The following is a 23,073-nucleotide window of genomic DNA, read 5'->3' as shown; positions in this document are numbered from 1 at the left end:
TTCGGGATTTCATCGAGATTTGTGACACCTTCAAGTTCAACAATATTTTTGAAGATGCTGTGAAGCTGAGACTTTTCCCTTTTTCTCTGAGGGTTAAAGCTAAGTGCTGGTTACACTCTCTACCAGCAGGTTCTATCACTACTTGGGAGGATCTCGCTCAGAAATTTCTTACGAAATTCTTCCCTATGGCAAAAACAGTTGCAATCAGGAATGCTCTTACTCAATTTGCGCAGCAATCAGGGGAATCTCTATGTGAAGCTTGGGAGCGTTATAAGGAGATGCTTAGGAAGTGTCCTCATTATGGCATGCCTGATTGGATGATCATCAATTGCTTCTATAACGGTTTGGGAGTACAGTCAAGACCCATGCTCGATGCAGCATCAGGTGGAGCATTATGGGCAAAGAGCTATGAGGAAGCTTATGATCTAATTGAACTGATGGCTGCTAATGAATATCAGTATCCAACCCAAAGATTGCCACAAGCAAAAGTAACATGAGTTCTGCAAGTGGATACAACTACGGCTATCATTGCTCAACTAAAGGCGTTGTCTATGAAGATCGATTCTCTGGCTAACTATGGCGTTAATCATATAACCAGTGTTTGTGAGTTGTGTGCAGGTTCACATGAGATGGAGCAATGCATTATATCTAGTGAATCAGCTCAGTTTGTGAGCAACTTTCAAAGATTGCAACAACCAGTTCCAACCACTTATCATCCTGACTACTGGAATCATCTTAACTTCAGCTAGAGCAAAAATCAGAGTGCGATGCAGCAGCCTTAACAGCAGTATGCAGCAAAGCAGTTCAACCCTTCTGGTTTTCAACAACCGCAATATGTACCAAGACAACAACTCCAACTTCAACAACAAACTCATGGAGGTGAAGGTCTATCTTCGAATGAAAAATCTGAATTAGAGGAGTTGCAGCTTATGTGCAAAAATCAGGCTCTTATATGCCAAAGCCAGGTTGTTTCTATCAAGACTTTGGAGAACCAAATAGGGCAAATTGCTAATGCCTTATTGAATCGACCATTAGGAACGCTTTCTAGTGATACAGAAGCCATTCCAGGAAAGAGGGAAGTTAATGAACAGGTGAATGCCATCACCTTGAGGTCTGGAAAGGTCGCAAGCCCCCAAATTCAGCAAGACGAAGAGTCTGAAAATTATGTCCAGAATGCAGGTGCGTCTGCACCTTTGCCAAATCCAGAAAATGAGATTGTAGCTGAAAAAGTGGTACATAAGGATGCCGAGGTGGAATCAAGGAAGAAAAATATGGAACACACTCCTCCCAAGGGTAATACAGAAGAAAAACAGTTCTATCATCCACCTCATTTTCCTAAGAGGCTGCAGAAGTAGAAGTTGGATAAGCAATTTGTTAAGTTTGTGGAGGTGTTCAAGAAACTTCATATCAACATACCTTTCGCTGAAGCTCTTGAACAGATGCCTAGCTATGAGAAGTTTATGAAAGGTATTCTCTCTCGAAAAGTGAAGCTCGATGACTCAGAGACCGTTGCTCTTACGGAGGAATGCAGTGTAGTTCTGCAACAGAAATTGCCTCCAAAGCTTAAAGATCCTGGAAGTTTCACTATTTCTTGCACCATCGGAAACTTGTCGTTCGACAAGTGTTTATGTGATTTGGGAGCTAGCATCAATCTGATGCCTTTGTCTATCTTCAAAAAGTTGGGTTTATCTGATCCAAAACCGACATACATGTCATTACAACTAGCTGATCGTTTCATCGCTTATCCGTGGGGAATAGTGGAGGATGTCTTGGTTAAGGTGGACAAACTCATCTTCCCTACTGATTTTGTAATTCTGGATTTTGAGGAAGATAAGAAGATTCCCATCATCTTGGGAAGACCATTCTTGGCTACAGGCCGCACTATGATCGATGTGCAAAAAGGAGAGCTTACGATGAAGGTTCAAGATCAAAAGGTCACTTTTAATTTGTTCAAGGCAATAAAGTTACCCACAGCTAAAGGGGAGTGCTTTAAAGTAGAGTGGGTCGACTCTGTAGTGAATTCGGAACTTGAGCAATTGTCAAAGTCAGATACCTCATAGAGATCCTTAATAGGGGAATCGGTTATTGAAGATGAAGAAGGAGCAGAGCAACTGCGGGTTTGAATGCACCTTCGTGGAAGAGGAAGTTGGATATGCCATTCGATTCTCTTGGGTTAGCAGAGCTGAAAATTTCTCAAGAGTGTTTTGAGCTGTCTATTGAAGAAGCTCCCACACTTGGGCTTAAACCGCTGCCAGATCATTTGAGTTATGCATTTTTAGGTGTACCCCCTGACAAGGGGTTGGAATATATCTATGATAATCTAAATGGTGACCGGGCGATTCCTCCCGTGCTTACAGAGGGTCCATCTCGTTCACCACAGACAAATGATAGGTTTGGTCTTGGTGATGTGTAGTATAGAAGGTTGATTCAGCGTATTGCGGCCATGCATGACATCCATCAACATTTTGCTAAAGATTTGACACACGCTCTCGGTATTGTTTTCCGATACACTGGTGTCGAGGTTGATTGGCCACCTGATCCTCCACCCGAAGAGGGTGATCCTCCTGACAACTAGGTATGCCCGAAATCCTTATTATTACCTTCAATGAGGATATTGAAAATTTTAAATTTGGGGGTGATAATATAAGGATTAGTTTGTGTGTGTTCATATAGATTCATATAGATTCATGTTGCATGTTTAGTTGTATTTTATTTATATTTTTGCATGATTGTTCATATAGGACATATTTGTTTGTGTTTTTATGTGAGTTCATATAGTTGCATGTGCATGCATATAACATGATCCCTTAGGTTAAGCTTTTTTTGATTGATTGGTTGATGTTGATTTGAGTGTATTGATGACGAATAGAGAGTTGTTTAAGTCTAAAGAATTGGTTTGCATGCCAGAAACAAAAAAAATCACAAGTCTTATAGATTGTTGTGGAGCTAGATCATGATCATACTTGTTTGTTTGTTGAGATTTAATCACTTGGTTATATTTAGAATTTTTTTCTATTCTCGTAATGATGTAAAAATACTGATTTTTAAACTAGAGAAAAAGCTTAAATTTCATTGCTTTATTTGAATAAGGCAGGCGTCAAATGACTAGTAGTCGGGTCATAATTTATAAGTAGTCTAGGGTTGAATGAGATGGAGCGAAACACACTTATTCAGAAATTATTGAAAAAAAAACAAAAGGAAGAAAAAGTTTGTGTTTATGCATAATTGATCAAGAGTGAGCTCTTTAATACTCGGTTTATTAAGTTCTAGGGGACTTTGTGCCTAGTGACATAAGGCTTTGATAGTCTGGGATCCGCTAACCTAACGTTCGCTACATGGGTATTATTGCATAAGTCTTTTGGGACCTCATTCATTGCACGGTCAAATAAGCATCTTTGTTATGTATTCAATAATAAGATGAATCCTTGTATAACTGTAGTAGAAAGGAGGTGTTGTGAGTCATTATGCGTTCAACGTCTATTCTAGTTATAAACTTGTGATTATTTTGATAAAAGATAAGTTATGGTTATTGATCTAGTATCGAGAGTATATCTATTAAGCATCCCACACACGCACGTTTCTGGTTTGTGAGTTGTTTTGTGAGATTTATTCGAACTCTGTTAAAAGTTATTACATTCTTAGAGGCGTTGGCTTATTCATTTGGTCATGGTTATTCTGAGGGGATCGATCGCATTGTCATTTAGTCGCATTCACGTAGTTGCATTCATGCATAAGGTTTATTATATAGTTTTTGAGTCTGTTTATGCTTGAGGACAAGCATCGATTCAAGTTTGGGGATGTGATAATTTGATTTTATATCTACTTGGAACGCTTCATTACAAGCTTAAGTTGGTGTTTTGGACTCAAGTTCTTGGTATTTTTGATATGTTTTTGTGTTATTGTATTTCAGGCATCAGTTAAATGAAGAAAGGAGTTTTTCAAGAAAATATGCTGAAAAGATCTAAGAATTTGAAGCCTAGGCCATTCTCAAGTTGTAGAGAATCTCGTTAGTTTCGCGTGGGCAGTTGAATCGCCTAATTCTGACGAGCAGAACTCAAGATATGGCCAAAAGAAGAATCAGCAGAAAAATCCAGAAATCAGGCGCGGCCGCCCCGCCTTTCTGCCAAAAAACCAGCGCGCCCGTGCTGATTTGAATGTGGCCGCCCCGCCCTTTTTGCCCCATAATCCTTATTTTAGTAGAATTTGATAATTTTGAAGGTCCAGGTCCACTAGGGGATTATATATACAAATAAAAAGACATTTTTAATAACAAGGAGCCAATGGAGAGCAATACGGAGACCTAAAGAGCGCAAGACGGCTATGGAGAAGAAAAATTTTGTATTCTTCAATTTAGGCGATACTTTGATGCTTGTTTTCGATTTGTCTTAAACCCTAGTACTCTTATATTGTTAAGTTACGGTGTTAAGTTACGTAGCTTCCAAATAAGCAAAGCTGCGTTTGTAACAAAAAAAGTAATATAGACAGTCATGATCAATTAAAAACATATCTGAGAGAGAAGAGTGCGATTGAAGAATTGGGGGAAAATCCTAAGTGGCGAAATCGACTGAGAGAGTTCAATTGAGGTGCGAATTGGAAGAACATTGCGTGTGGGATTGCAAATATCGTCAAGTTACGATCTATTACCGCAATTGAAAGTATGTTCAATTCCTTTAATTGATGAACCTTAGATATATTGACTTGTATTTATCTGTAAGTACGTTCATATGTGTACATATATACATTTATATGTTATTTTCTGTTTTTTCAGCATGTCTACTACACTGTATCTTCACCACCATGGTGATTTTACCCTTCTCCTAATATTACTTACGTTGGGGGTAAAACTGAGGTTATTACAGACTTTGATAATGATTTGATGTCCTTTTGTGACCTATAAGATTTTTCCCAAAGATATGATTATGATGTGAATGCTCTTGTCTACTTTAAGCGTGATGGGTTTAATTTTACTAAAGGTACTAGGGAAATATATGATGATGGGTATGTGAGGAATTTGGTTGATTTGTCTAAACTGTATGGTATGATTGACTTATATATAGATCATTTTAACCTTGAAAACCTAATTGATGTTCCGGAAATCCCTAAACAATGTAAAAAAAACTGTGCCTTAGGAGAACAATATGAGTAGAATGATGGAAGAAGAAATAGTTGGGGATGATAGTAAAAATGGGGAGGATTTGGATGATGTAAGTGATGATATAGATGATCCTGATGACCCTGAGTACATATTTGCTAATGAAGGTGAGGAATTAGATGATGATGATAGTGTATGCCCTAATAATGTATGTGACAGTGATGATGAGTTGCATACCGTTAGGCAAAATGCTAAGAAATTTAAAGATAAAATGTATAATGCTATGAACACACCAAACAAGTCCCCTAGTGAAGAGTCTGTGTCTAATTCACAAATTATGAGGTCTCTCTCATCCTCAAGTAAGGATGAGAATGCAAGAATTGGATATGTTGGTCAACCTAATCCCAAGAAAAGAAGAATGTTGAAGAAAAATGGTAGACTGAAGGGGTTCCAAGGTTTTAAGTTGGACAGAAGTTTGTTAACATGGCTGAGTTCAGGGATACTGTTAGGAGGTATATTGTGCTTGATAGAAGAGGGGTCCAATTCATTGCTAATGATGGTAATAGATTCCAAGTGTCTTGTGAGGCAAACTGTCTCTTCTACATGTGGTGTAGTAGAAACAAAGACAATGAGACTGTAACTGTAAAAACACTGGTTGACACGCACTTGTGCACTAAGCCATACAACAATAAAATGACAAATGTCAGGTATTTATGTAATGTTTTTGGTGATAGGATCAGGAAGAACACTCAATGGTCAATGTAAGGAGATGGCTGAAATAATTAAAAATGAGCTGAAAATTGAGGTACCTAGAATTGAAGTGTTGAGGTTAAGGAAAATGACACTTGAAGGAACTGTTGAGAGTCTTAAGCAGCATTATGCTAGAGTGAGGGATTTTGGACAAGAGGTGTTGTTACATAATACTGAAAATGATGTCAAGATATCAACAACTAGATTGAATACAGAGAATCATGTGAAGTATAAAAGAATCTATGTGTGCTACTATGCTCTCAAAGCTGGTTGGAAAGCAGGTTGTAGGAAAGTTATTGGGCTCGATGGATATTTTTTGAAGACTGTTTATGGTGGTCAGCTCCAATATGTTGTAGGTAAAGATGGAACCAACCAAATGTTTCCAATCTATTATGCTGTGGTTGAATCTGAGAATACAGATTCTTGGAGGTGGTTTCTTATGCTGCTCAAGGATTACTTAAATCTGGATGATGGAGCTGGATTGACAGTCATAAATGGTCAGCAAAATGGTTTGAATTTTTTTTGTGAAAGAGCTCCTTCGATCTGTTGAGCACAGATTGTGCACAAGGCATCTTTGTGCTAATTTCAAGAAAAAATAACACTCTATCTTTACTTGTTAATTATCTGGAATGATTTATATATTGAATGATACTAATGTTTGCTATTGTCCTTCTAGGTTCAACACTGGAATATTGAAGAATTTGTTTTGGAGAATTGCATTGTCAACACACAAGGTTGCTCATTTAAGGTCTATGAAGGAACTTGAGAGACACTCAAAGGACTTGGTGCCTTTCAGACCACCTAGAGCTATACCACCTGCAATCACACCACCTCCTAGACTAGAACAGAGGCCAATGGCTGCAGAGCAAAACAGGGCTGCTGAGCAAAACATGGATGATACAAATCCTCCTCCTCCTCCACCAGCCCCTTGAAGTTATGTTTTCAAACTCAGCGCTGAGTTAAAAAGGCTGAGTGACTTCAAGAACACTGCAGAAGATCCAATTAACCTAGGGGAATGAATTGATTTTAAGTAGTATTACTTTTGGAAGTAGTATTTGATGTACCTCTATTAAGTCTCTCTTCAACTTAAACTTTTGGTTTAGTATTTTGGTATCTGTTAAGGCTAATGCAATTTGGTATTGTAAGCCTTATTTATGATGGATGGCTTCTGTTATGTAATCATATGTTGTTATATTTTTTTTAAAAATTATTACCACCAAAATATGTTTGTCTAATTTGTCCCAAATTGTAGCAAAATGTGGTCTACATGACATTTTCATTGATTGCAAAATTTTTCAACCAGATAATTCATTCAAACCATTACATTCACTAATTCTAACTACCATTGCACATGCATCTTTACTGCCATCATAAACTAAATACTTCTTATTCATACAAAAGTAACCACCATCACAGTTAATAGCATATATATCTTCAGTTATTTTTTCATCTTTTTCTTCTCAGCCTCTAACATAATCCTTGCATCAATCAACATCTTCCTTTTCTCCTTCAAAATCTTCCTTTTTTCAACACTTTCTGCTAAATTTTCTTCCACAAGTTTCAAATTCTCCTCCAAATAAATTCTCCGGTGGTTTAAGTGAGTTATCACTTCCTTTGATCTAGGGCATAAATTTTCATCAAACCATTGAAAAAAATGGCAGCCTTCACCTTCCTACAATTAACAAAGTATAAACATTATTTACAACAAAAAAAACAAAAAAAAATTACCAAAATATTACCCTTGGTAGGGCACAAGTGTAGAAACGCCTTCTAGAATTTTTTAGAGTCCGTGAAACACAAGTTCTAGCTCGTCTCCCACAAAAACACATTTTGTGTTCTTTAACGACTGCAAAGAGGAAGAACTATCCGCGCTTCTACCTATGGGGCTTTGATACCTAGACATATGAGCATCAACTATATTCAAGGAATTGAGAAGATATAGAAGAAATTTTGATTCATCTTCATTCAACTCCAAGAACCCTAATTTATATATACATTATATGTGTGTATATGCAGTTGTGACATAACCCTTACTACTTAGTCACGTTAAAAGATTTTACCGCTACATCCGCGTTGTCCAAGTCATCTCTGCCGCATACATTCTCCCGTCAACTAGAGTGGTGTAATCGAGACCCCGATAATTAAGGTGGTATTTTTGATATGTGACCCGCAATTGAGCGACTATTTTAAAATTTAAGCGTATATGATACCCAACTCTAACTAACCCCAAAATTTTCGAATCCTTTAATATATATAATGGGCCCGTGTAGCCTTCAAATTTGATTTCAACTAAGGTCTCGGAATTTTTTGGACCGGTTCTAGTTATTTTGGTCTTAATTTCAAAGCCTGGACCGACACCTAATATAGATTGAGCATAAAATTCCTAAAAAAATGTCTTGAACCTCTCTATAAGGAGACTCACAAGAGGTCTACTTGAAATATCTAGGTAATGACAAAAGCTCAGAATTCAGATAACAGCATGCATGGTCACTGGCTTCTGAAATTAATTTTTGAGATCCTCGCATCAGCATGAACGAGACCTATTGACAGTAAACAGAACTTGCGCCACAAAACATCGCCATATTGGATTGGCATTTGCAGTTTCATTCACCCAATATAATTACGACAAACCAAGAGAAAACATGTTGGTGAAAGAAGATTGCATACTTGCATTTTGCAGGGCAAGTCTGCCAATCTGCATGCACCAGGATTTTAAACTCTTCCAGTAGTCCCTTGGTTCAGCCATCTTAATCCTAAATTTTAGATTCAACATTTTTTTTAAAGTAGTAATGGTACGGCCCAAATTAGTTTCCGACTGTTTTCCTAACGATGGGGTGGTGTCAAGTTTTACCGGGAGTTTACGTAATCTTAAATAAGTAATTTATAATTTAAAATGAATAAATAACTTAAAAATAATAAGTAGATAAATTTTATAAGTTAGATAAGTGTTTGAATAATTTTATTTATAAGTACAATTTTTTTTAACTTAACTGAACTAAAATAAATAATTTTTAAATATAATTATCCTAATTCGTGAATTTAAATTACATTAACATTTAAAAACATAAACTTTAAAACTAAGTTAAATAAAAACAAATAAGTTGAGAAAAAGTATGTCATTACCAACATATATAGGGTCTGTTTGGCCACAACATATAAGTTACTTATTGACTTATAAGCATTGTAAGTATTTATCGAGGAGTGTTTGTATACCTAACTTATAAGTCGGATTTTCAACTTATAAGCTGATAAGTTGAATTTTAGTAATGGCGTATTTTTCTCAACTTATTTTGATTTTTTTTCATTTTAATTAACTTTAATTTTAAAAAATATATTGTTAAATGTTAATCTAATCTAAAATTCATGAAATAATATGATTATATTTAAAAATTGTTTATTTTGATTTATTTATATAAAAAAAATTTGACTTATAAGTGAAATTATCCAAACACAAGTGAAATTATTCAAACACTTATCTATATTATAAGCAGAACACCCTTTATTTGATAGTTGGTCGGTTGTTCGGTGTAGTTATTTGGTACGTTAAATATCAACTTTTAGATCTAAAGACAGATATACGGGAACCGTCAGATGTAATCATAAAATAATATTATATTAATATTTAAACTGATCTCATAGGTTCAGGGTTCAAATCTCGTCAACAACGTATTATATTTAAACTTTTATATTATTTATTTTTTATAATTTCTACAGGTTCAAGGTTCAAGTCCCGTGAACAACATATTATCATATTATATTATTTATATTCAGTCAATTCTCAAATTATCAAAAATATATATTATTATAACTTATTATGTTATTCGATTTATTTTTCAATTATTAAAAATCTATATTAATATATTAATAATTAAGATAAAATATATTATTAAAAATTATTCGAGTGTTAAAAGTAATCCGTGCGAAATATATTATTAAAATTTATTCGAGTGTTAAAAGTATTTATCTACTTATCACCTATAAATTACTTATTCATTTTAAGTCAAAAATTACTTATTTTAAGATTTTACAAACGGGCACATAACTTATCAACTTATAAGTTATAAATTCGACTTACAAATTTAGTCGACAAACACTCATCAATTAATATGGGTTTATAAGCGGTAAGTAACTTATAAGTTACTACACAAACATGCCCTAATATGCACTCACCAGTTATTATCATTATATAATTGAAAAATATTTTGAAAAATGATTCAGACAATTTTTTTAAATTGTTAGTATAAATTTATTATTTTGGACAAAAAAAAATCAATTAAAAAACTAGTAACATAATAAAATATCAAAATATATCATTTGCAAGAAAAAAAATTCGTTTCAAATCAAAAGAATTAATATGGGCGTGTATTTTAGAACATAAGGCCCAAAGTTCGTTAACAATCATAAATAGAGAGAGAGAGAGAGCGAGTGAGATGGCGTGTATGTTATTATCAGACTCACTGAGTTCACTCACTCGTTTACCTACCATTTCTACAAAACACACCTTCTCTTTACTCCTCAAAACAACCCCAATCAAACCCATCTTTTCTTCTTCAATCAGGTCTATGTCTTACGACAAGGAGCTCGCCGCTGCTACCAAAGCTGCAGCTCTTGCTTCTCGCCTTTGTCAGGTTGCTTTTCTCACTTTTTGCTGTGTTTTTTGTATGCAAGGTACGTGTTTGCTAAAATGTATGTGAGAGTTTTTTTGGGTTTTTGAGTTTTTAAGCTGTACCCAGATGATAGTTTGCTTTTATGATGGGATTTTTGAAATGGGGTTTCTTTAAATTGTGGTATTGTGTGTGCCAAGTTATGTGACATGTTGGTGTGTTAATGTGTAATGATTGAGATATAAATGTGTTAGATTTGGGATTCAGGTGAGTGCATTGTGAAATTATAGAAGAATGATCAGTGATGTGAAGTTGAGTGTATCAACTAAACAACACCTTTTAACTGAACTGGTTAGGCTGGCTAGTGTATCTTGTTAGAGAAACTACATTCCCAACAGTATGCGTCAGCACATGATTTACCGATGGACATTGTCTAAAAACAGGAGTTTAGCTATATGCAAGGCCCAATTGGTTAGAAAAACGAAGTCTTATAATCTTCACCAAATAGGTATTGAGAACAAAGGAACACTTATGGAAAATGAGGTGGTAGTTCGTTAAAATGGAATATGGCCTTGGCCTGTGCTCATTTCTAGTTGATATTAGTTAAAGGTACCATGTATCTACAGTGAGGGGATTGAATATATAGGCACATCCAGTGAAAATAACATGTGATTTTCGAATCTCTCCGGCAAGCATATTGAAATTCATTTAAAAAGTACTTATCAATAAAGAAAACTTTAATGAAGTGGACGTGGACCAATGTAATATGCTGGCACAGTGCATTTTGTTACCATATTGACATTCAATGAGAAAAGAGTCTGCATCAAAATAGTACATTCTCATGGTTATGATTTTGGGATGTCAGGAAAACGAAGGGGAATCTGCAGAGGTGATCTTTAAGATTGTCTTTAACACTACTAGTAGAATCATTACCATAAGAGCCATGAAGTTGTTCCTGGTTCTGAAACGCGAGAAATGAGATCAGCCTAAAATATCAAGTTCAGTTAGGATTGGAGACATTTTGGCTAGGGTTTTGTGCATAGTAGCCAAAATGTCTGAGCCCTAGCTAAACTTGGCATATTTAAGGTCGGTCTCAGTTCTCCTGTCTGGGACACAGCAGCTGTGACTTCATGGCCCTCTAGATAATGATTGACCTAATAATGTTAAAAGAATATGTTCAAATCTTCTTTTTCCTGTCATCCCGAAATCATATCCTCAAGAATATACTGTTACTCTCTTGAAACACCTCCTATTGAGATCGGCTTTTAATATATAACTGAATGCATTCCCACTTTCCACATCAACTCTTCACTCCAACGGTAAATTTAGGTACACATGATATATGTTGATCGAGAAGTTGTATATTAATTCCCCATGGTATGTGCCAATATATTAAAACCCCTCATTGCAAACACATGGTACATGTAATTTATATCAAATAAATATTAGTACAGACCATAGTTATCTAAAAAGTAAAAGACTACCTCGTTGTCCATGGAAGGACCTGTTCTCCAGTCCATCTATAGCCGGTTAGCGGAAATTTTTTGCAAGGATTTGTTTTCCCAGTTCATTGCCTAATGTAATATATCAGCATCTTTATTCAGTCATAATTTACACCCAGTATAAATTTACCCAGTTTATGGTCATTTCTGTCTGCAGAAGGTGCAAAAGGCATTGTTGCAATCAGACGTCCATTCTAAATCTGATAAGAGCCCAGTGACAGTGGCTGATTATGGTAATCCCAGTGGACTCTTGTCTATATCGTCTATATTTTTACGATCTATTTGACTCACTTGATGCGAATGGAACAAGTTTATGCTATTACAAGGAGATACCTTTTATAAGCCAACCACTCTTTCAGATTACAACTGTTCTTGTGATCAGTTTTGGGTGATTTTAGTTATGCCTGTTTGTAGTAATTTGTATCAGGTAGCGTGCACATGAGTTGTATCATATGTATATCTGGTAAAATCTTGCTTGGGCCACATTTTGCTGTTAAATACCAATTTATTATAAATACTTGTATCTGGAAGACTTAGTATTGTCCTGCTATCTGACCTTTTTCGGTAAATTAGTAGTTTATTTTGATTCAGTAAGTATTTTGTGCAAGCTTTAGCTTTTAAGCATGCTGGAACAGAAGCTATATTTCTATGATATTTTAACGTTTAAAGAAATTATCAGGTTCACAAGTTCTGGTCAGCTTTGCTTTGGAAAAAGAGTTACCTTCAATGGCTTTTTCTTTAGTGGCCGAAGAGGTAAGGTTGGAGAGTTAGCTGCTCTTAATATGTTGATTAGCGTATCTTCTTGCTTCTAGATATGTAACTACTTTCTATATCTTCTTATGTGAGTCTCGGTTAAACCTCCTGATGTTTTAGGACTCTGGAGACCTCCGCAAGGAAGAAGGAAAAGAAACACTACAACGAATTACAGAGCTTGTCAATGATACTCTCATTAGTGATGGAACATATGATGTGCCCCCGCTAACCGAAGAAAATGTGCTAAGAGCCATTGACAATGGTAAGTCTGAAGGAGGTTCTTGTGGATGTCATTGGGTTTTGGATCCAATTGATGGTACTAAAGGGTAAGTTTACTACAAGTGGGCCATTTATTTTTGCGGACTTTAGAAAAATTTCCAATTGTGTGTCATGTTGTAACAATTTCCTTGCTCATACCGTTATATGTATGTCAATTGATGAATCTATGTCGTTAGAATGCACAAACTAATAATTCGTTTTCACAGGAAAGAAAATCCTAAATGTACTCCATGTACTGTGTGGAATCCCAAGATTAAATTTTAATGTATATTAGTCAGTGTTGTAAACCGTATCGAGCTACAAACTTTGTTCAAAGACGTGAACTTGATAATTCAAATGCATGTGAAAAATATTGTAGCGGAAGAAAATTCAACAAATTGAAGAACCAAAAGTTTTTTGTTTATGTACTAATTGTGTAAGTTTTTTAATTTTTATATATTAGGAGCAGAATCATGCATTCATACTTTAATGTTACTACCTATGCTCTGAACGCCAGAATGCCACTTCATCCTGCAATATAACTATTTGTATGTAGTTCCTGTATACTGAGTTTTGTGTTTATGAAAGCATTAATGCATAGATCCCATTAGCACAGGGATATCTACCTTCTGTGGGTAAACTTCAGAAGTGAGAAAACAAACTAACCCGGGGTTTGAGCATAGAGTAGGCCAGTAGGGGAGAGTTGTCATTACACAAACATTATACAAGGAGGATTTAGGAAAGGAAAAAAGAAAATAAAAGTTCAACTTAAACAAGGCTCAGAGGCCTGAAGTCAAATCCCGACTAAAATCCGAGAGAAATCTGAATCACATGCAGACTGTTCAATGATAAATAGACCTACTATACTAATATGAAAGTGCAGAATTTTGTGAATAACTAGAGAGGAAACCCTCACACTCAGTTTAAAGGACTGCTCGAGAACATTTGACGGTCAGAGCAATATATTGGTGAAAATTTAGAGAGATTTATTATCATAATGAACTAGTCTGGCCCCAATCCGCTCACTGGTTATATATAGACATGCTGACACCTTCGTTCATGCACTTGTACAATACGATATTTTTTTAACAGTTTCCTGTCGAAACTTGATCTGATCTATCTGGCTATTGTTGAGAATGAACGTGTAGTATTTTAATCACCTGATGCAGGTTTGTGAGGGGGGATCAATATGCAATAGCTTTAGGTTTGCTAGATGAAGGGAAAGTTGTATTGGGTGTCCTAGCTTGTCCAAATCTTCCTCTAGGATCTGTTAACAGTAAAGAACCTCAGGAAAAAGTTGGTTGCCTTTTCTCAGCTCAAATTGGCGGTGGAACTTATATGCAGTCTCTTGATGGGTCCTCACCTGTCAAGGTTGATTCTCAATTCTGTTATCATCTAGCATTTCTAAGTGATGGATACTGTGCACATATGATATCATTAGTGCTTGTCAGGTCCATGTGAGTGCTACCGAAAATCCGGAAGAAGCATCATTCTTCGAATCTTATGAAGCGGCACACTCCTCCCATGACTTGTCTAGCTCTATCGCGAAGGTACTACTATCTGTGTCTGTGTTAGCATGTGCACCCAACAACTTTCTGCTGCTAATACGGAGCAGTGACCCAATTTTGTATGTATAACAGAAGCTGGGTGTCAAAGCACCACCTGTCAGGATTGATAGTCAAGCTAAATATGGTGCTCTCTCCAGAGGAGATGGAGCAATATATTTGCGCTTCCCACATAAAGGTTACCGTGAAAAAATTTGGGACCATGCTGCTGGATACAGTGTTGTTACAGGTACAATATTTTAGAATCTGTTATCTATTTATTTAAATTATTGAACTGTTAGATGTTAATAAATACTGTAAACATCTTCAATTCGTTGGTACCAAGAATGAATTATAGATTGCTAATCAGTAGCAACATCTAATGCAGAATGGACTAAATATTACCTATAGTATGGAAACCATATGAACACACACACACACACACAGGATGCTCGCGTAGTCATGTTTTCCCTCTGTCCTACGTTAGTAGTCACTAAGATCTTTTACATTCATTTTAAGGAGTGTCGTGTGTCAGAAAGATAGCTCCATAGATTCTTTCTTAAAATTTCTTTTCTAAATTAAATTTTATGTGGAAAAGAAAATCTTATCCATAATATAATTGGTAGTACTATTTGTTTTTAATTTAAATTTTAATGAAGAAAAATAAAATTGAGAAAATAATGTGTGAAACTATCTTTTTTATCCATCTAAAATACATGCAAAAAATCAATGGAATACTAATTTGGACAGAGGAAGTATCATATACATTTATTTCTTTCACATAATAGTATATAAATATGTTCTTGCTCCCAAAATCCTGATTAGTTTTAGTTTTCCTACTAGAACTCTATTTATTATTCTTGTGATAAAAAATGCTGCTGAAGTGCCTAATCCAGTGGCATCGCATGGTAGTTACTTTTGGTTTCCGAGTTTACTAGATGGGCAACCAGGACAGTGGATTCCTGTCGTACGTCATAAATGTTGAAGTCTATTTTTTTTGAAATCTCTTTCTTGGAGATATAGTTAGTGCAATACAGGATAAGTTGCACATGATAGGATCAAATGTCAGTTTACTTTCCACAAATGTAGTATACAAACAGTACTTAATGTTTGTGTGCAACAATCATATGGACCTAGATAACCTTAAGCTCATGATTACACATGATATTTGCAGAAGCTGGGGGTGTTGTGTCTGATGCTGCAGGGAACCCTCTAGATTTTTCTAAGGGAAGGTATCTTGATCTTGACACGGGCATAATTGTTACAAATCAGAAATTGATGCCTTCTCTTCTAAAGGCAGTTAAAGAATCTTTAAGCGAGAATGCTTCAGCTTTGTAATTATGTTGAAGTCGCTTTTTCTCCATCTTCAGTTTTTTTTTTGTTCGTAACAAAGTAAACTTTTGTACTCACTATTTGTTGTATTATTGTGCTATCAATTTGATATTGTAAACACTTAAACTGGTTTCTTTTTTCATCCAGTTTTCACAATAATTTTTTTAAGCAATAATGGAAGCAATCTTCCTTGTAGGAATATCTTTATTTCATCAGCTTTTGTTTAATAATCAACACAACAATGTTGATCTGTTTTCTGTATTTTCGATTTTTAATTAAAAAAAATTATTTAACAAATTTTGTTATAATAATTTATTTTGCACGATGAGTTGCCATTAGTTATCTATAATTTCATATATCCATAGGTCTATTTCTTGGACAGTTATACCTCTTTAGAGTCTAGATTCTTGGAGTCTGATGAAATATGTTAGTATTCTGAATACAATTTGAACTTTGTTAATTTTCAATTATTTATACCATAAGTGTTACATGTAGTACTTACTTAATTTCAAAGAATAAAATAAAACATGGAATAAGTGTGCATTTACGCGGCACATAGCTGGTACTTTGTTTCAGACAAAAAATCACTGTATGTATTCTCTTACAATTAGCCTTATTCCCTGGTTTTTATTAGGGAAGTGAAAAGGAGTTAAATTACTTTCATCTCAAAAATGGAATAAAAGTTTTGGAGCGAAAGTATGTAAAATTTACATCACCACTTGATTTCGTTCCTTTTAAAAGTTTGGGAGCACAAATAGGAATGAAAATGAAACTATTTTACTTTGCTTTCCACCTTTTTTGAAACTCTGGAGCAATCGGTTAAATAAGTATTAGTGATAGGGAGCTTGGTATCTTTCCTCGTTTGGATTAGTAGTAATCGGCTTGTTCATAACAACAAAAACAGAAAGCGGATAAGTAAATATGAAAACTCTTTATTCTGATATATTTCTATTCAATAGGCAATTATATGAAATTTATACAGGGACATCAGATGGATAATCTTTTGAATGTCTACTGATGGTTTCTCTGAGTAACTTTTCTTGTTCACTGAGGTTGGATGGGACAACATCGTATACATCTCGGAAAATGTCTGCAACAGGGGGTTTCTTGCTTCTTTCTGCAACTTGTATTGCCTCTGCTAGCTGAAACAAGCATGTCAAGTTCACAAGTTCAAAACTTTGTCAAATACAGGAAATTTACGGATCATCTGACAGTTTAAATGTGTGCAGAAGGAAAAAAAGTACATGGCATAAACAATAGTACAGTGTGCTGAATGAACACCCAGTGGCCATGGTAAAATGACTCCATATGTAATACTAGTATCGAGTCTTTTTCACAAGAGTATCTACCCTATCTTTTCTTTTTTGCTTAAGCAGTATCTACTTTTTTTGCTATAACAGTTTCTATCCTTTACCTGTTAAGATCTACATTTTATCAATATTAAGTGTGGTTCTATATACTCTCTTAGAATTTAAAAAAGTTTACCTGCAAATGTCGATTTTCCAAAAAACTAATTTTACTCCTAATATTGGCTATATAACTTGACCACTCTCTCCCCATGGCTTTAATGTATTGATGCCCTCAAAGTTATATAGGAGTCCCTTCTTAAAGATTCTACACTGGCGAGATAACAAATGCATTTTAAGTAGTAGGACAAATTACAAAATGACACATTATCAACAAATTTTCCAATGCAAATGTTAGTTGCGAAGCTATATCCTACTGCTTTAACTACCAATTTTTTAAAACGGATTTCATGGTACATACATAATCTCTAACCTTTGCGAATAACTTGAGGGAGTATGACATGTAATTTATCAACTAACAGAACTGTTGAATATATATATAACCAAAAAGGCGAAAGGAAAAGAGAGAATAAATCCTTCTTTATTTTAAGAAAATCTTCAATCAGTGGTTTAAGCTTTTACCTGCTTCCTAGTGTTGGTACGAAGTTCTGACTCTGCCTCAGTACTCCACCATCCTTTCCTTTCAATATATTTTCTAAACCTAGAAACAGGATCTTGTGAGCTTCTCCACCATTCAATTTCATGGGCTGAACGGTATTTGGTGGAGTCATCCGAAGTGGAGTGGTGTCCTGCTCTGTAGGTAAGGGCCTGGAAAAACAATGATCCGACTTAAGTAGGTACCGCTACCCAAAAGGTAATAAAAAAAAAACCTTAGAATTACCTCAATGAGAACTGGTGCGCCTTCCTGAATGGCCATTTGACGTGCTTCATGAACAGCAGTGTATATAGCAACTGCATCATGTCCATCCACACGGATACTACGAATGCCGTATGCCTGTCCTCTAATAACAATACCATCACCTAGTGATGAAAAGAATCGTTGTCAGTTTCTAATTATGAAATATAACAAAGGAGAGAAACATACAATTGGAAAGAGCAATACTTCTGAACTGGTCTGCAATAGGAGTGCTGATGGCCCATCCATTGTTCCTGCAAAAAAATATGACTGGGGCCTCCATAACTGCCGCAAAGTTTAAACCAGCATGGAAATCTCCCTAAAATCAAATGAGAAGGTAAGTAAACAGAACTGAAGATAATGTTTTACACAAAGATATATAATTGCTTCCCTTGAAGGTATGTATATAAGTGTGACAAGAATATGGGACTAGTTTTGGCAATGCCACTAATGATTTCAAAAAGGTTACTGGGACAGAAGCAAGAATTTCAGAAAGGTCAAACTTATAAGCAGACAAGTGTTGGAAGGGATTTATAGGAGCAAGGAATGGAGGGTAGGATAAAAACCTATTAAATCAGAAACACTAATTGTTTCACAAGTAAAGAAGCCTACTTTAACTCCAAGACATAATCAATAAGAAAATAGGAGTAACAAGAAACTTTTAGTTTCGCATTTGATCCCATAAAGAACAAAAAATAAACTTATTTCAGGAAACCTAAAGTATGAAACCTAATATGTGGGCAAGAAAAAACATACAACAGAAATACCTTAAAAACAATATAAAAGGAGAATGACAAAACGCATAGTAAGCAATATAGACATTCATGCAGACAAACTATATGACTCGATAAAATGAGTAGGATGATTGGATATAAAGATGGCATTATTTTCTATTCTTCAGCTGCAAATTCACAACAGCCATCATAACAATCTCTAAACATGACCAAGCACATAAATATATTAAAGTCTGATCAGCTAAAGATGCGAGGAACAAGATAATTATAATGAAAAAAACTTAAAAGCTCAAATCAAGTGAAGAGATGGATAGTCAAAGAAAATTCAGTGGAGAAATGGGTGCAGAATATATAGCAACCATCTATATATCTCTCTGTGAAATAGTCCGTGGACTACTTATATTATAAAGAACTAGATGTGGAGCCTGATACAGTATAGAAGCTTTACACAGAAAAGTTTACCTTTTGACTGCATATAAAAATAAAAATCATTGTTTGAGTGCGACTTTTAATGAGGAACACGCTCTTTAGTTTACAAAAATGAGATAGACTAATATAATAATCATTGACCCATGACAAAGATTTTTCTCTTGTTTCCTAGTTACAAAAAACTATGAGTTACTTCTGAAAAGTTCACACATTTGACATTTGTAAACTTACTGTACTAGTGCCTCCATCTCCAAAATATGTGATGGCACATGCATTTTTTCCATCCATCTTTAGGGAATATGCAGCACCAACAGCTTGGGGAACTTGAGTACTGAAATAATTGAGCTATTACTAAATAATATCAAAAAGGAGATGGTCTACTACATAAAAACCAACAAAAAAATATTTGCATCTTACCCAACCGTGGATGAAACAGTAACATAATTATGTTTGTTTGAACCATAATGAATGGGCATCTGCTTGCCTTTTCCATAATCAGCTTCGTTTCCAAATAATTGGTTTGCAAATTCTTGAATGGTAAATCCCCTCCAAAGCAAAACTCCAGGCTCCCTGTACTGTAATAAAAAAACTTATTCATTTGGACGTTGCTGAATATTCTATGTCTGAGATGTTAAGAGGATGTACATTTGTAGAGTAATTACATACTTGTCAACCAAATAGGTCATGAAAGTAGGACTATACAGTGTATCAGTAAATCAGAATAGGATTAAAAAAGAGCATGATGAGGAAATGTCATGTATCCATTCATAATGTACACATGCGTGAACATGTAATATTGTAGAATAAACACGCATATTATCACATTACTTCTCACGATGAAAAGTAGTACAGAGTTTATTTAGGTCCATCATAACCTGGGGGAATACAAGGTCATCGAAGTTGAGAGCAGCTGCAGATGCAATGTTGATGGCTTCCTCACCAATACAAGTAAGATAAAAGGAAATTCTTCCTTGCCTCTGTGCTTCATAGAATATAGTATCCATAACTTGAAGGGTAACCATATCCATATACATTTTAACAGCAACTTCTTTGCCAATCTGCTCACGTTCATAATGATAAGGACGTTTGCTTGTTAGATAATGAACTATACAAAGAGAACTTGTCATCAGATATATGATTGTTTTAGTACCTCTATAAAATTGCTAGAACTAATTATATGACCATTTTCATCAAGTACTCTGTAGCACTGAATTCGTTCTTCAGGAGATCCTGATATAAAACTCAAATCAGATGTATATTTGACCTTACCTCCTGGGTAATCCATAGCCTGGAGAAAGCAACAAAATGTTAATATTTGATTATTATTACGTACTTATCAACTATATGCAAGATATGAAAGTAACCTACTACCAGTCCAGGCAACCCCAATGGAATAAGGCAGGTTGTAAAATCGCAAAGCAATTATGACTAATTCAGCTTTACTAACCTATAAATTAAGCACAATACCCCTTCTCATGTTTTAGATCATCCGGAAAAGAAGCCAAATATACCACTAGAATTATGAGTTTTAATTTGTTTTCAGAATACGAACTGCACAGGGTTTAGCTGGATAATTAAATCTTACTTAGTATAGTTATAACTTTTGGGTAGCAAAGTTCTTAGCACTTGATCAGCTCCTACTCCTACAGTACCTAATCCTAGCACCCCCAACCCCAAAAATAACCCGTAAAAGGATTCTAATAAAACATCATCACCAAGAAAACTATGCTGGAGTAAGCAAGACTTGATCACAGAGTCAAGGTCTTTTATGCACATAAAAATATCATGATAAACAATTATAAAACTCATCTGATTGTGAAAAAGAGCAATTCACCAAATAAAGTATGCAATTTGTACAACTTATAATAAGCCCTTCTAAACAAGCTAGATCATTAATCAACTCCTTTTTTTATTTGCTAAATCAAGTCAAACTTTCATTAACAAAATTACAAATTCAACAATGTTGAACTCATTTTCAATGTAACAGTACTTCTTTCCAAACTAAAACTAAAACCAACAAAAATAACTCAATTGTTTATCTAACAATCACAAATTCACAGTCAAAAACATAAAATAAACACACAGAAATGAATAAAAATGCAAACTTTAAAATAATTTCTACACAAAGTCTTATCAGAAACTTCCAAAAAGGAGATATACTTACATGTTCAGTGATATTCAAATGCTTCTCTGCCATGGTTGATTCCCACCTGTAAAAAGACATAAAGTTTGGATTTTTACAAGAAAACTCACATGGGCTTTCAAGATTTTGTGTTAAAGTTCTTGAAAAAGAGTGAATTTGATGAGTGAAATAACATTTGGGCTGCTTTGTGATGGCCAAGAAACCAAGTTTTGATCTGAAAAGAGAAACAACATTCTTGGATTTCAAGAGTTGAAGTGCCATGGTTGTTGAGTTTCAGATGATCAAGTACATTCACTCACATGTGTGTATATATATATGCACTTGTATTGTATGTATAGATAAGCTGGAAACTGGGAGGGTCAAAGTTGTATATTCTTTAATTTTGTTTAAATCTGCATATTCATTAATTTTGGAATATTTTTAGAATATTATAGACATTGCACGTGCAAATGTTAAATTTGGATAATTCACCATTTGTTCATTTCTAATTAAAATTCGAAATTTAATATTTAAGATTTCATATATTTCTTAATATTTTTCTTAAATTGGCTCCATAATTTATGAAATATCGGTTAAAATAAGACTCTGAATATTTAATTTTTACGGAATTTAAAATTTTTCATAATTTTATCAATAAAGATGACATAATATACTGAGTTTTGATTCGTGAGCGCATATATGAACTTATGAGTTATATACTCCCTCCTTCCCGTTCGATTCTATACGTTTACTATTTGCACGTATTTCGAGCCTAATATAAAGTATAGTTTGATAATATTTTTTCAATTTTTTTTTAATAAAAGTTTAAACATGAAACTTTTATTCAGGAAAAAAAATTATTTAAAAAAATATAGTGGAGTTATGTTTTAAATGAACATTAAAAATTGTGTCAAAAAGTAACGTATAGAATTTAATAGGACAGAGGGAGTATATACTTTTAGGATTTTATTCATATATATAATCAAAAAATATTTAAAAAAAGGAAAGAAATAATGGAATGTGCAGGGATAGTATGGTAATTGTACAAGGATAGGACAGGTACAAAGATAATTGTGAGATGTCTATGTCATGGTATGGCTTTATATGAAGAGAGAGAGATGGTGATAGTGTAAATGATGAAGTCCTTGCCAAATGGGAAGATAGATAGGCTTTGATGACATGAAATGGTCATGGCAAGTACATCCCTTCACGTCTACTTTCTCACATTTGTCTCTATCCCCTTTTGCTATACAGATTAGACTATTTCATATTTATTTGTTTTAAATTGGTGTAGTTCTATGTATATCACATTTTTTTTTGAGATCACATAGATTATTTTTGTTCTGTAACTAAAATCTTGCATAAAAATATTATAAAATATATTATTTTGTGTATTATATTTTACAATAGTCATTATTTTATTCAAAATTTTGAATATCGTACATGTACTTCATGTAGAATATTACAAAATGTTTTATTCTACGAAACATATTTAGTTTGCAGAATATTTGTTTAAATTGCAGAATATATCCATTATACTTATTAAATTTAAATGATTTTCAAAAAATTTAATGAATTAGTGATATTTGTAAAATATATCTCACAAAATAATGTATTTCATGGTATTTTGATTACAGAACATAGCTGTTTTCCGAGATCTCGAACTTTTCTCTACTTAACTAATTGACATGTTTATAAACCATATATTTATACTCCCTAAATATATTTATACTCCATATTTAGGGAGTTAC

At 34.3% G+C, this 23,073-nt stretch overlaps 2 protein-coding genes and 1 non-coding gene across 3 annotated transcripts; 1 reads left to right on the top strand and 2 right to left on the bottom strand.

The window, feature by feature from the left end:
- Positions 1 to 200: 200 nt before the first annotated feature.
- Positions 201 to 307, bottom strand: LOC141676108 (small nucleolar RNA R71). The gene has a single exon (XR_012556715.1). It is a non-coding gene; the product is annotated as a small nucleolar RNA R71 (small nucleolar RNA).
- A 10,082-nt stretch (positions 308 to 10,389) lies between these two features.
- Positions 10,390 to 16,047, top strand: LOC141672158 (3'(2'),5'-bisphosphate nucleotidase 1-like). The gene is made up of 8 exons (XM_074478665.1): positions 10,390 to 10,470; positions 12,106 to 12,181; positions 12,628 to 12,701; positions 12,822 to 13,027; positions 14,129 to 14,330; positions 14,411 to 14,509; positions 14,600 to 14,753; positions 15,678 to 16,047. The coding sequence occupies exons 1-8, from the start codon at positions 10,405 to 10,407 to the stop codon at positions 15,839 to 15,841; spliced, it is 1,041 nt and encodes a 346-aa protein (XP_074334766.1). The 5' UTR covers positions 10,390 to 10,404; the 3' UTR covers positions 15,842 to 16,047.
- A 697-nt stretch (positions 16,048 to 16,744) lies between these two features.
- LOC141672233 (2-oxoisovalerate dehydrogenase subunit alpha 2, mitochondrial) lies at positions 16,745 to 21,686 on the bottom strand. Its single transcript, XM_074478787.1, has 9 exons — positions 21,365 to 21,686; positions 20,351 to 20,488; positions 20,076 to 20,258; positions 19,618 to 19,775; positions 19,432 to 19,531; positions 18,245 to 18,356; positions 18,023 to 18,162; positions 17,764 to 17,949; positions 16,745 to 16,977 (listed from the first exon to the last, which is right to left on the bottom strand). Exons 1-9 carry the CDS (start codon positions 21,602 to 21,604, stop codon positions 16,810 to 16,812), a joined length of 1,425 nt encoding a protein of 474 aa, XP_074334888.1. The 5' UTR covers positions 21,605 to 21,686; the 3' UTR covers positions 16,745 to 16,809.
- Positions 21,687 to 23,073: the final 1,387 nt, after the last annotated feature.

The sequence above is a fragment of the Apium graveolens genome, chromosome 7 (genome assembly GCF_009905375.1).
Source record: "Apium graveolens cultivar Ventura chromosome 7, ASM990537v1, whole genome shotgun sequence".
Classification (NCBI taxonomy): domain Eukaryota; kingdom Viridiplantae; phylum Streptophyta; class Magnoliopsida; order Apiales; family Apiaceae; genus Apium; species Apium graveolens.
Note: the sequence above shows the minus strand (reverse complement) of the source record. Positions and strands in the feature narration are given on the sequence as shown.

Excerpts from the sequence above, each read along its gene's own strand:
- LOC141672158 (XM_074478665.1), top strand. The coding sequence starts at position 10,405 with ATGTCTTACGACAAGGAGCTCGCCGCTGCTACCAAAGCTGCAGCTCTT. Across the intron at positions 10,471-12,105 it reads TTGCTTCTCGCCTTTGTCAG|AAGGTGCAAAAGGCATTGTT; the intron begins GTTGCTTTTCTC and ends TTCTGTCTGCAG. Across the intron at positions 14,510-14,599 it reads TGTCTAGCTCTATCGCGAAG|AAGCTGGGTGTCAAAGCACC; the intron begins GTACTACTATCT and ends TATGTATAACAG.
- LOC141672233 (XM_074478787.1), bottom strand. The coding sequence starts at position 21,604 with ATGGCACTTCAACTCTTGAAATCCAAGAATGTTGTTTCTCTTTTCAGA. Across the intron at positions 19,532-19,617 it reads ACTGTTTCATCCACGGTTGG|TACTCAAGTTCCCCAAGCTG; the intron begins GTAAGATGCAAA and ends CAATTATTTCAG. Across the intron at positions 18,357-19,431 it reads GAGATGGAGGCACTAGTACA|GGAGATTTCCATGCTGGTTT; the intron begins GTAAGTTTACAA and ends ATTTGATTTTAG.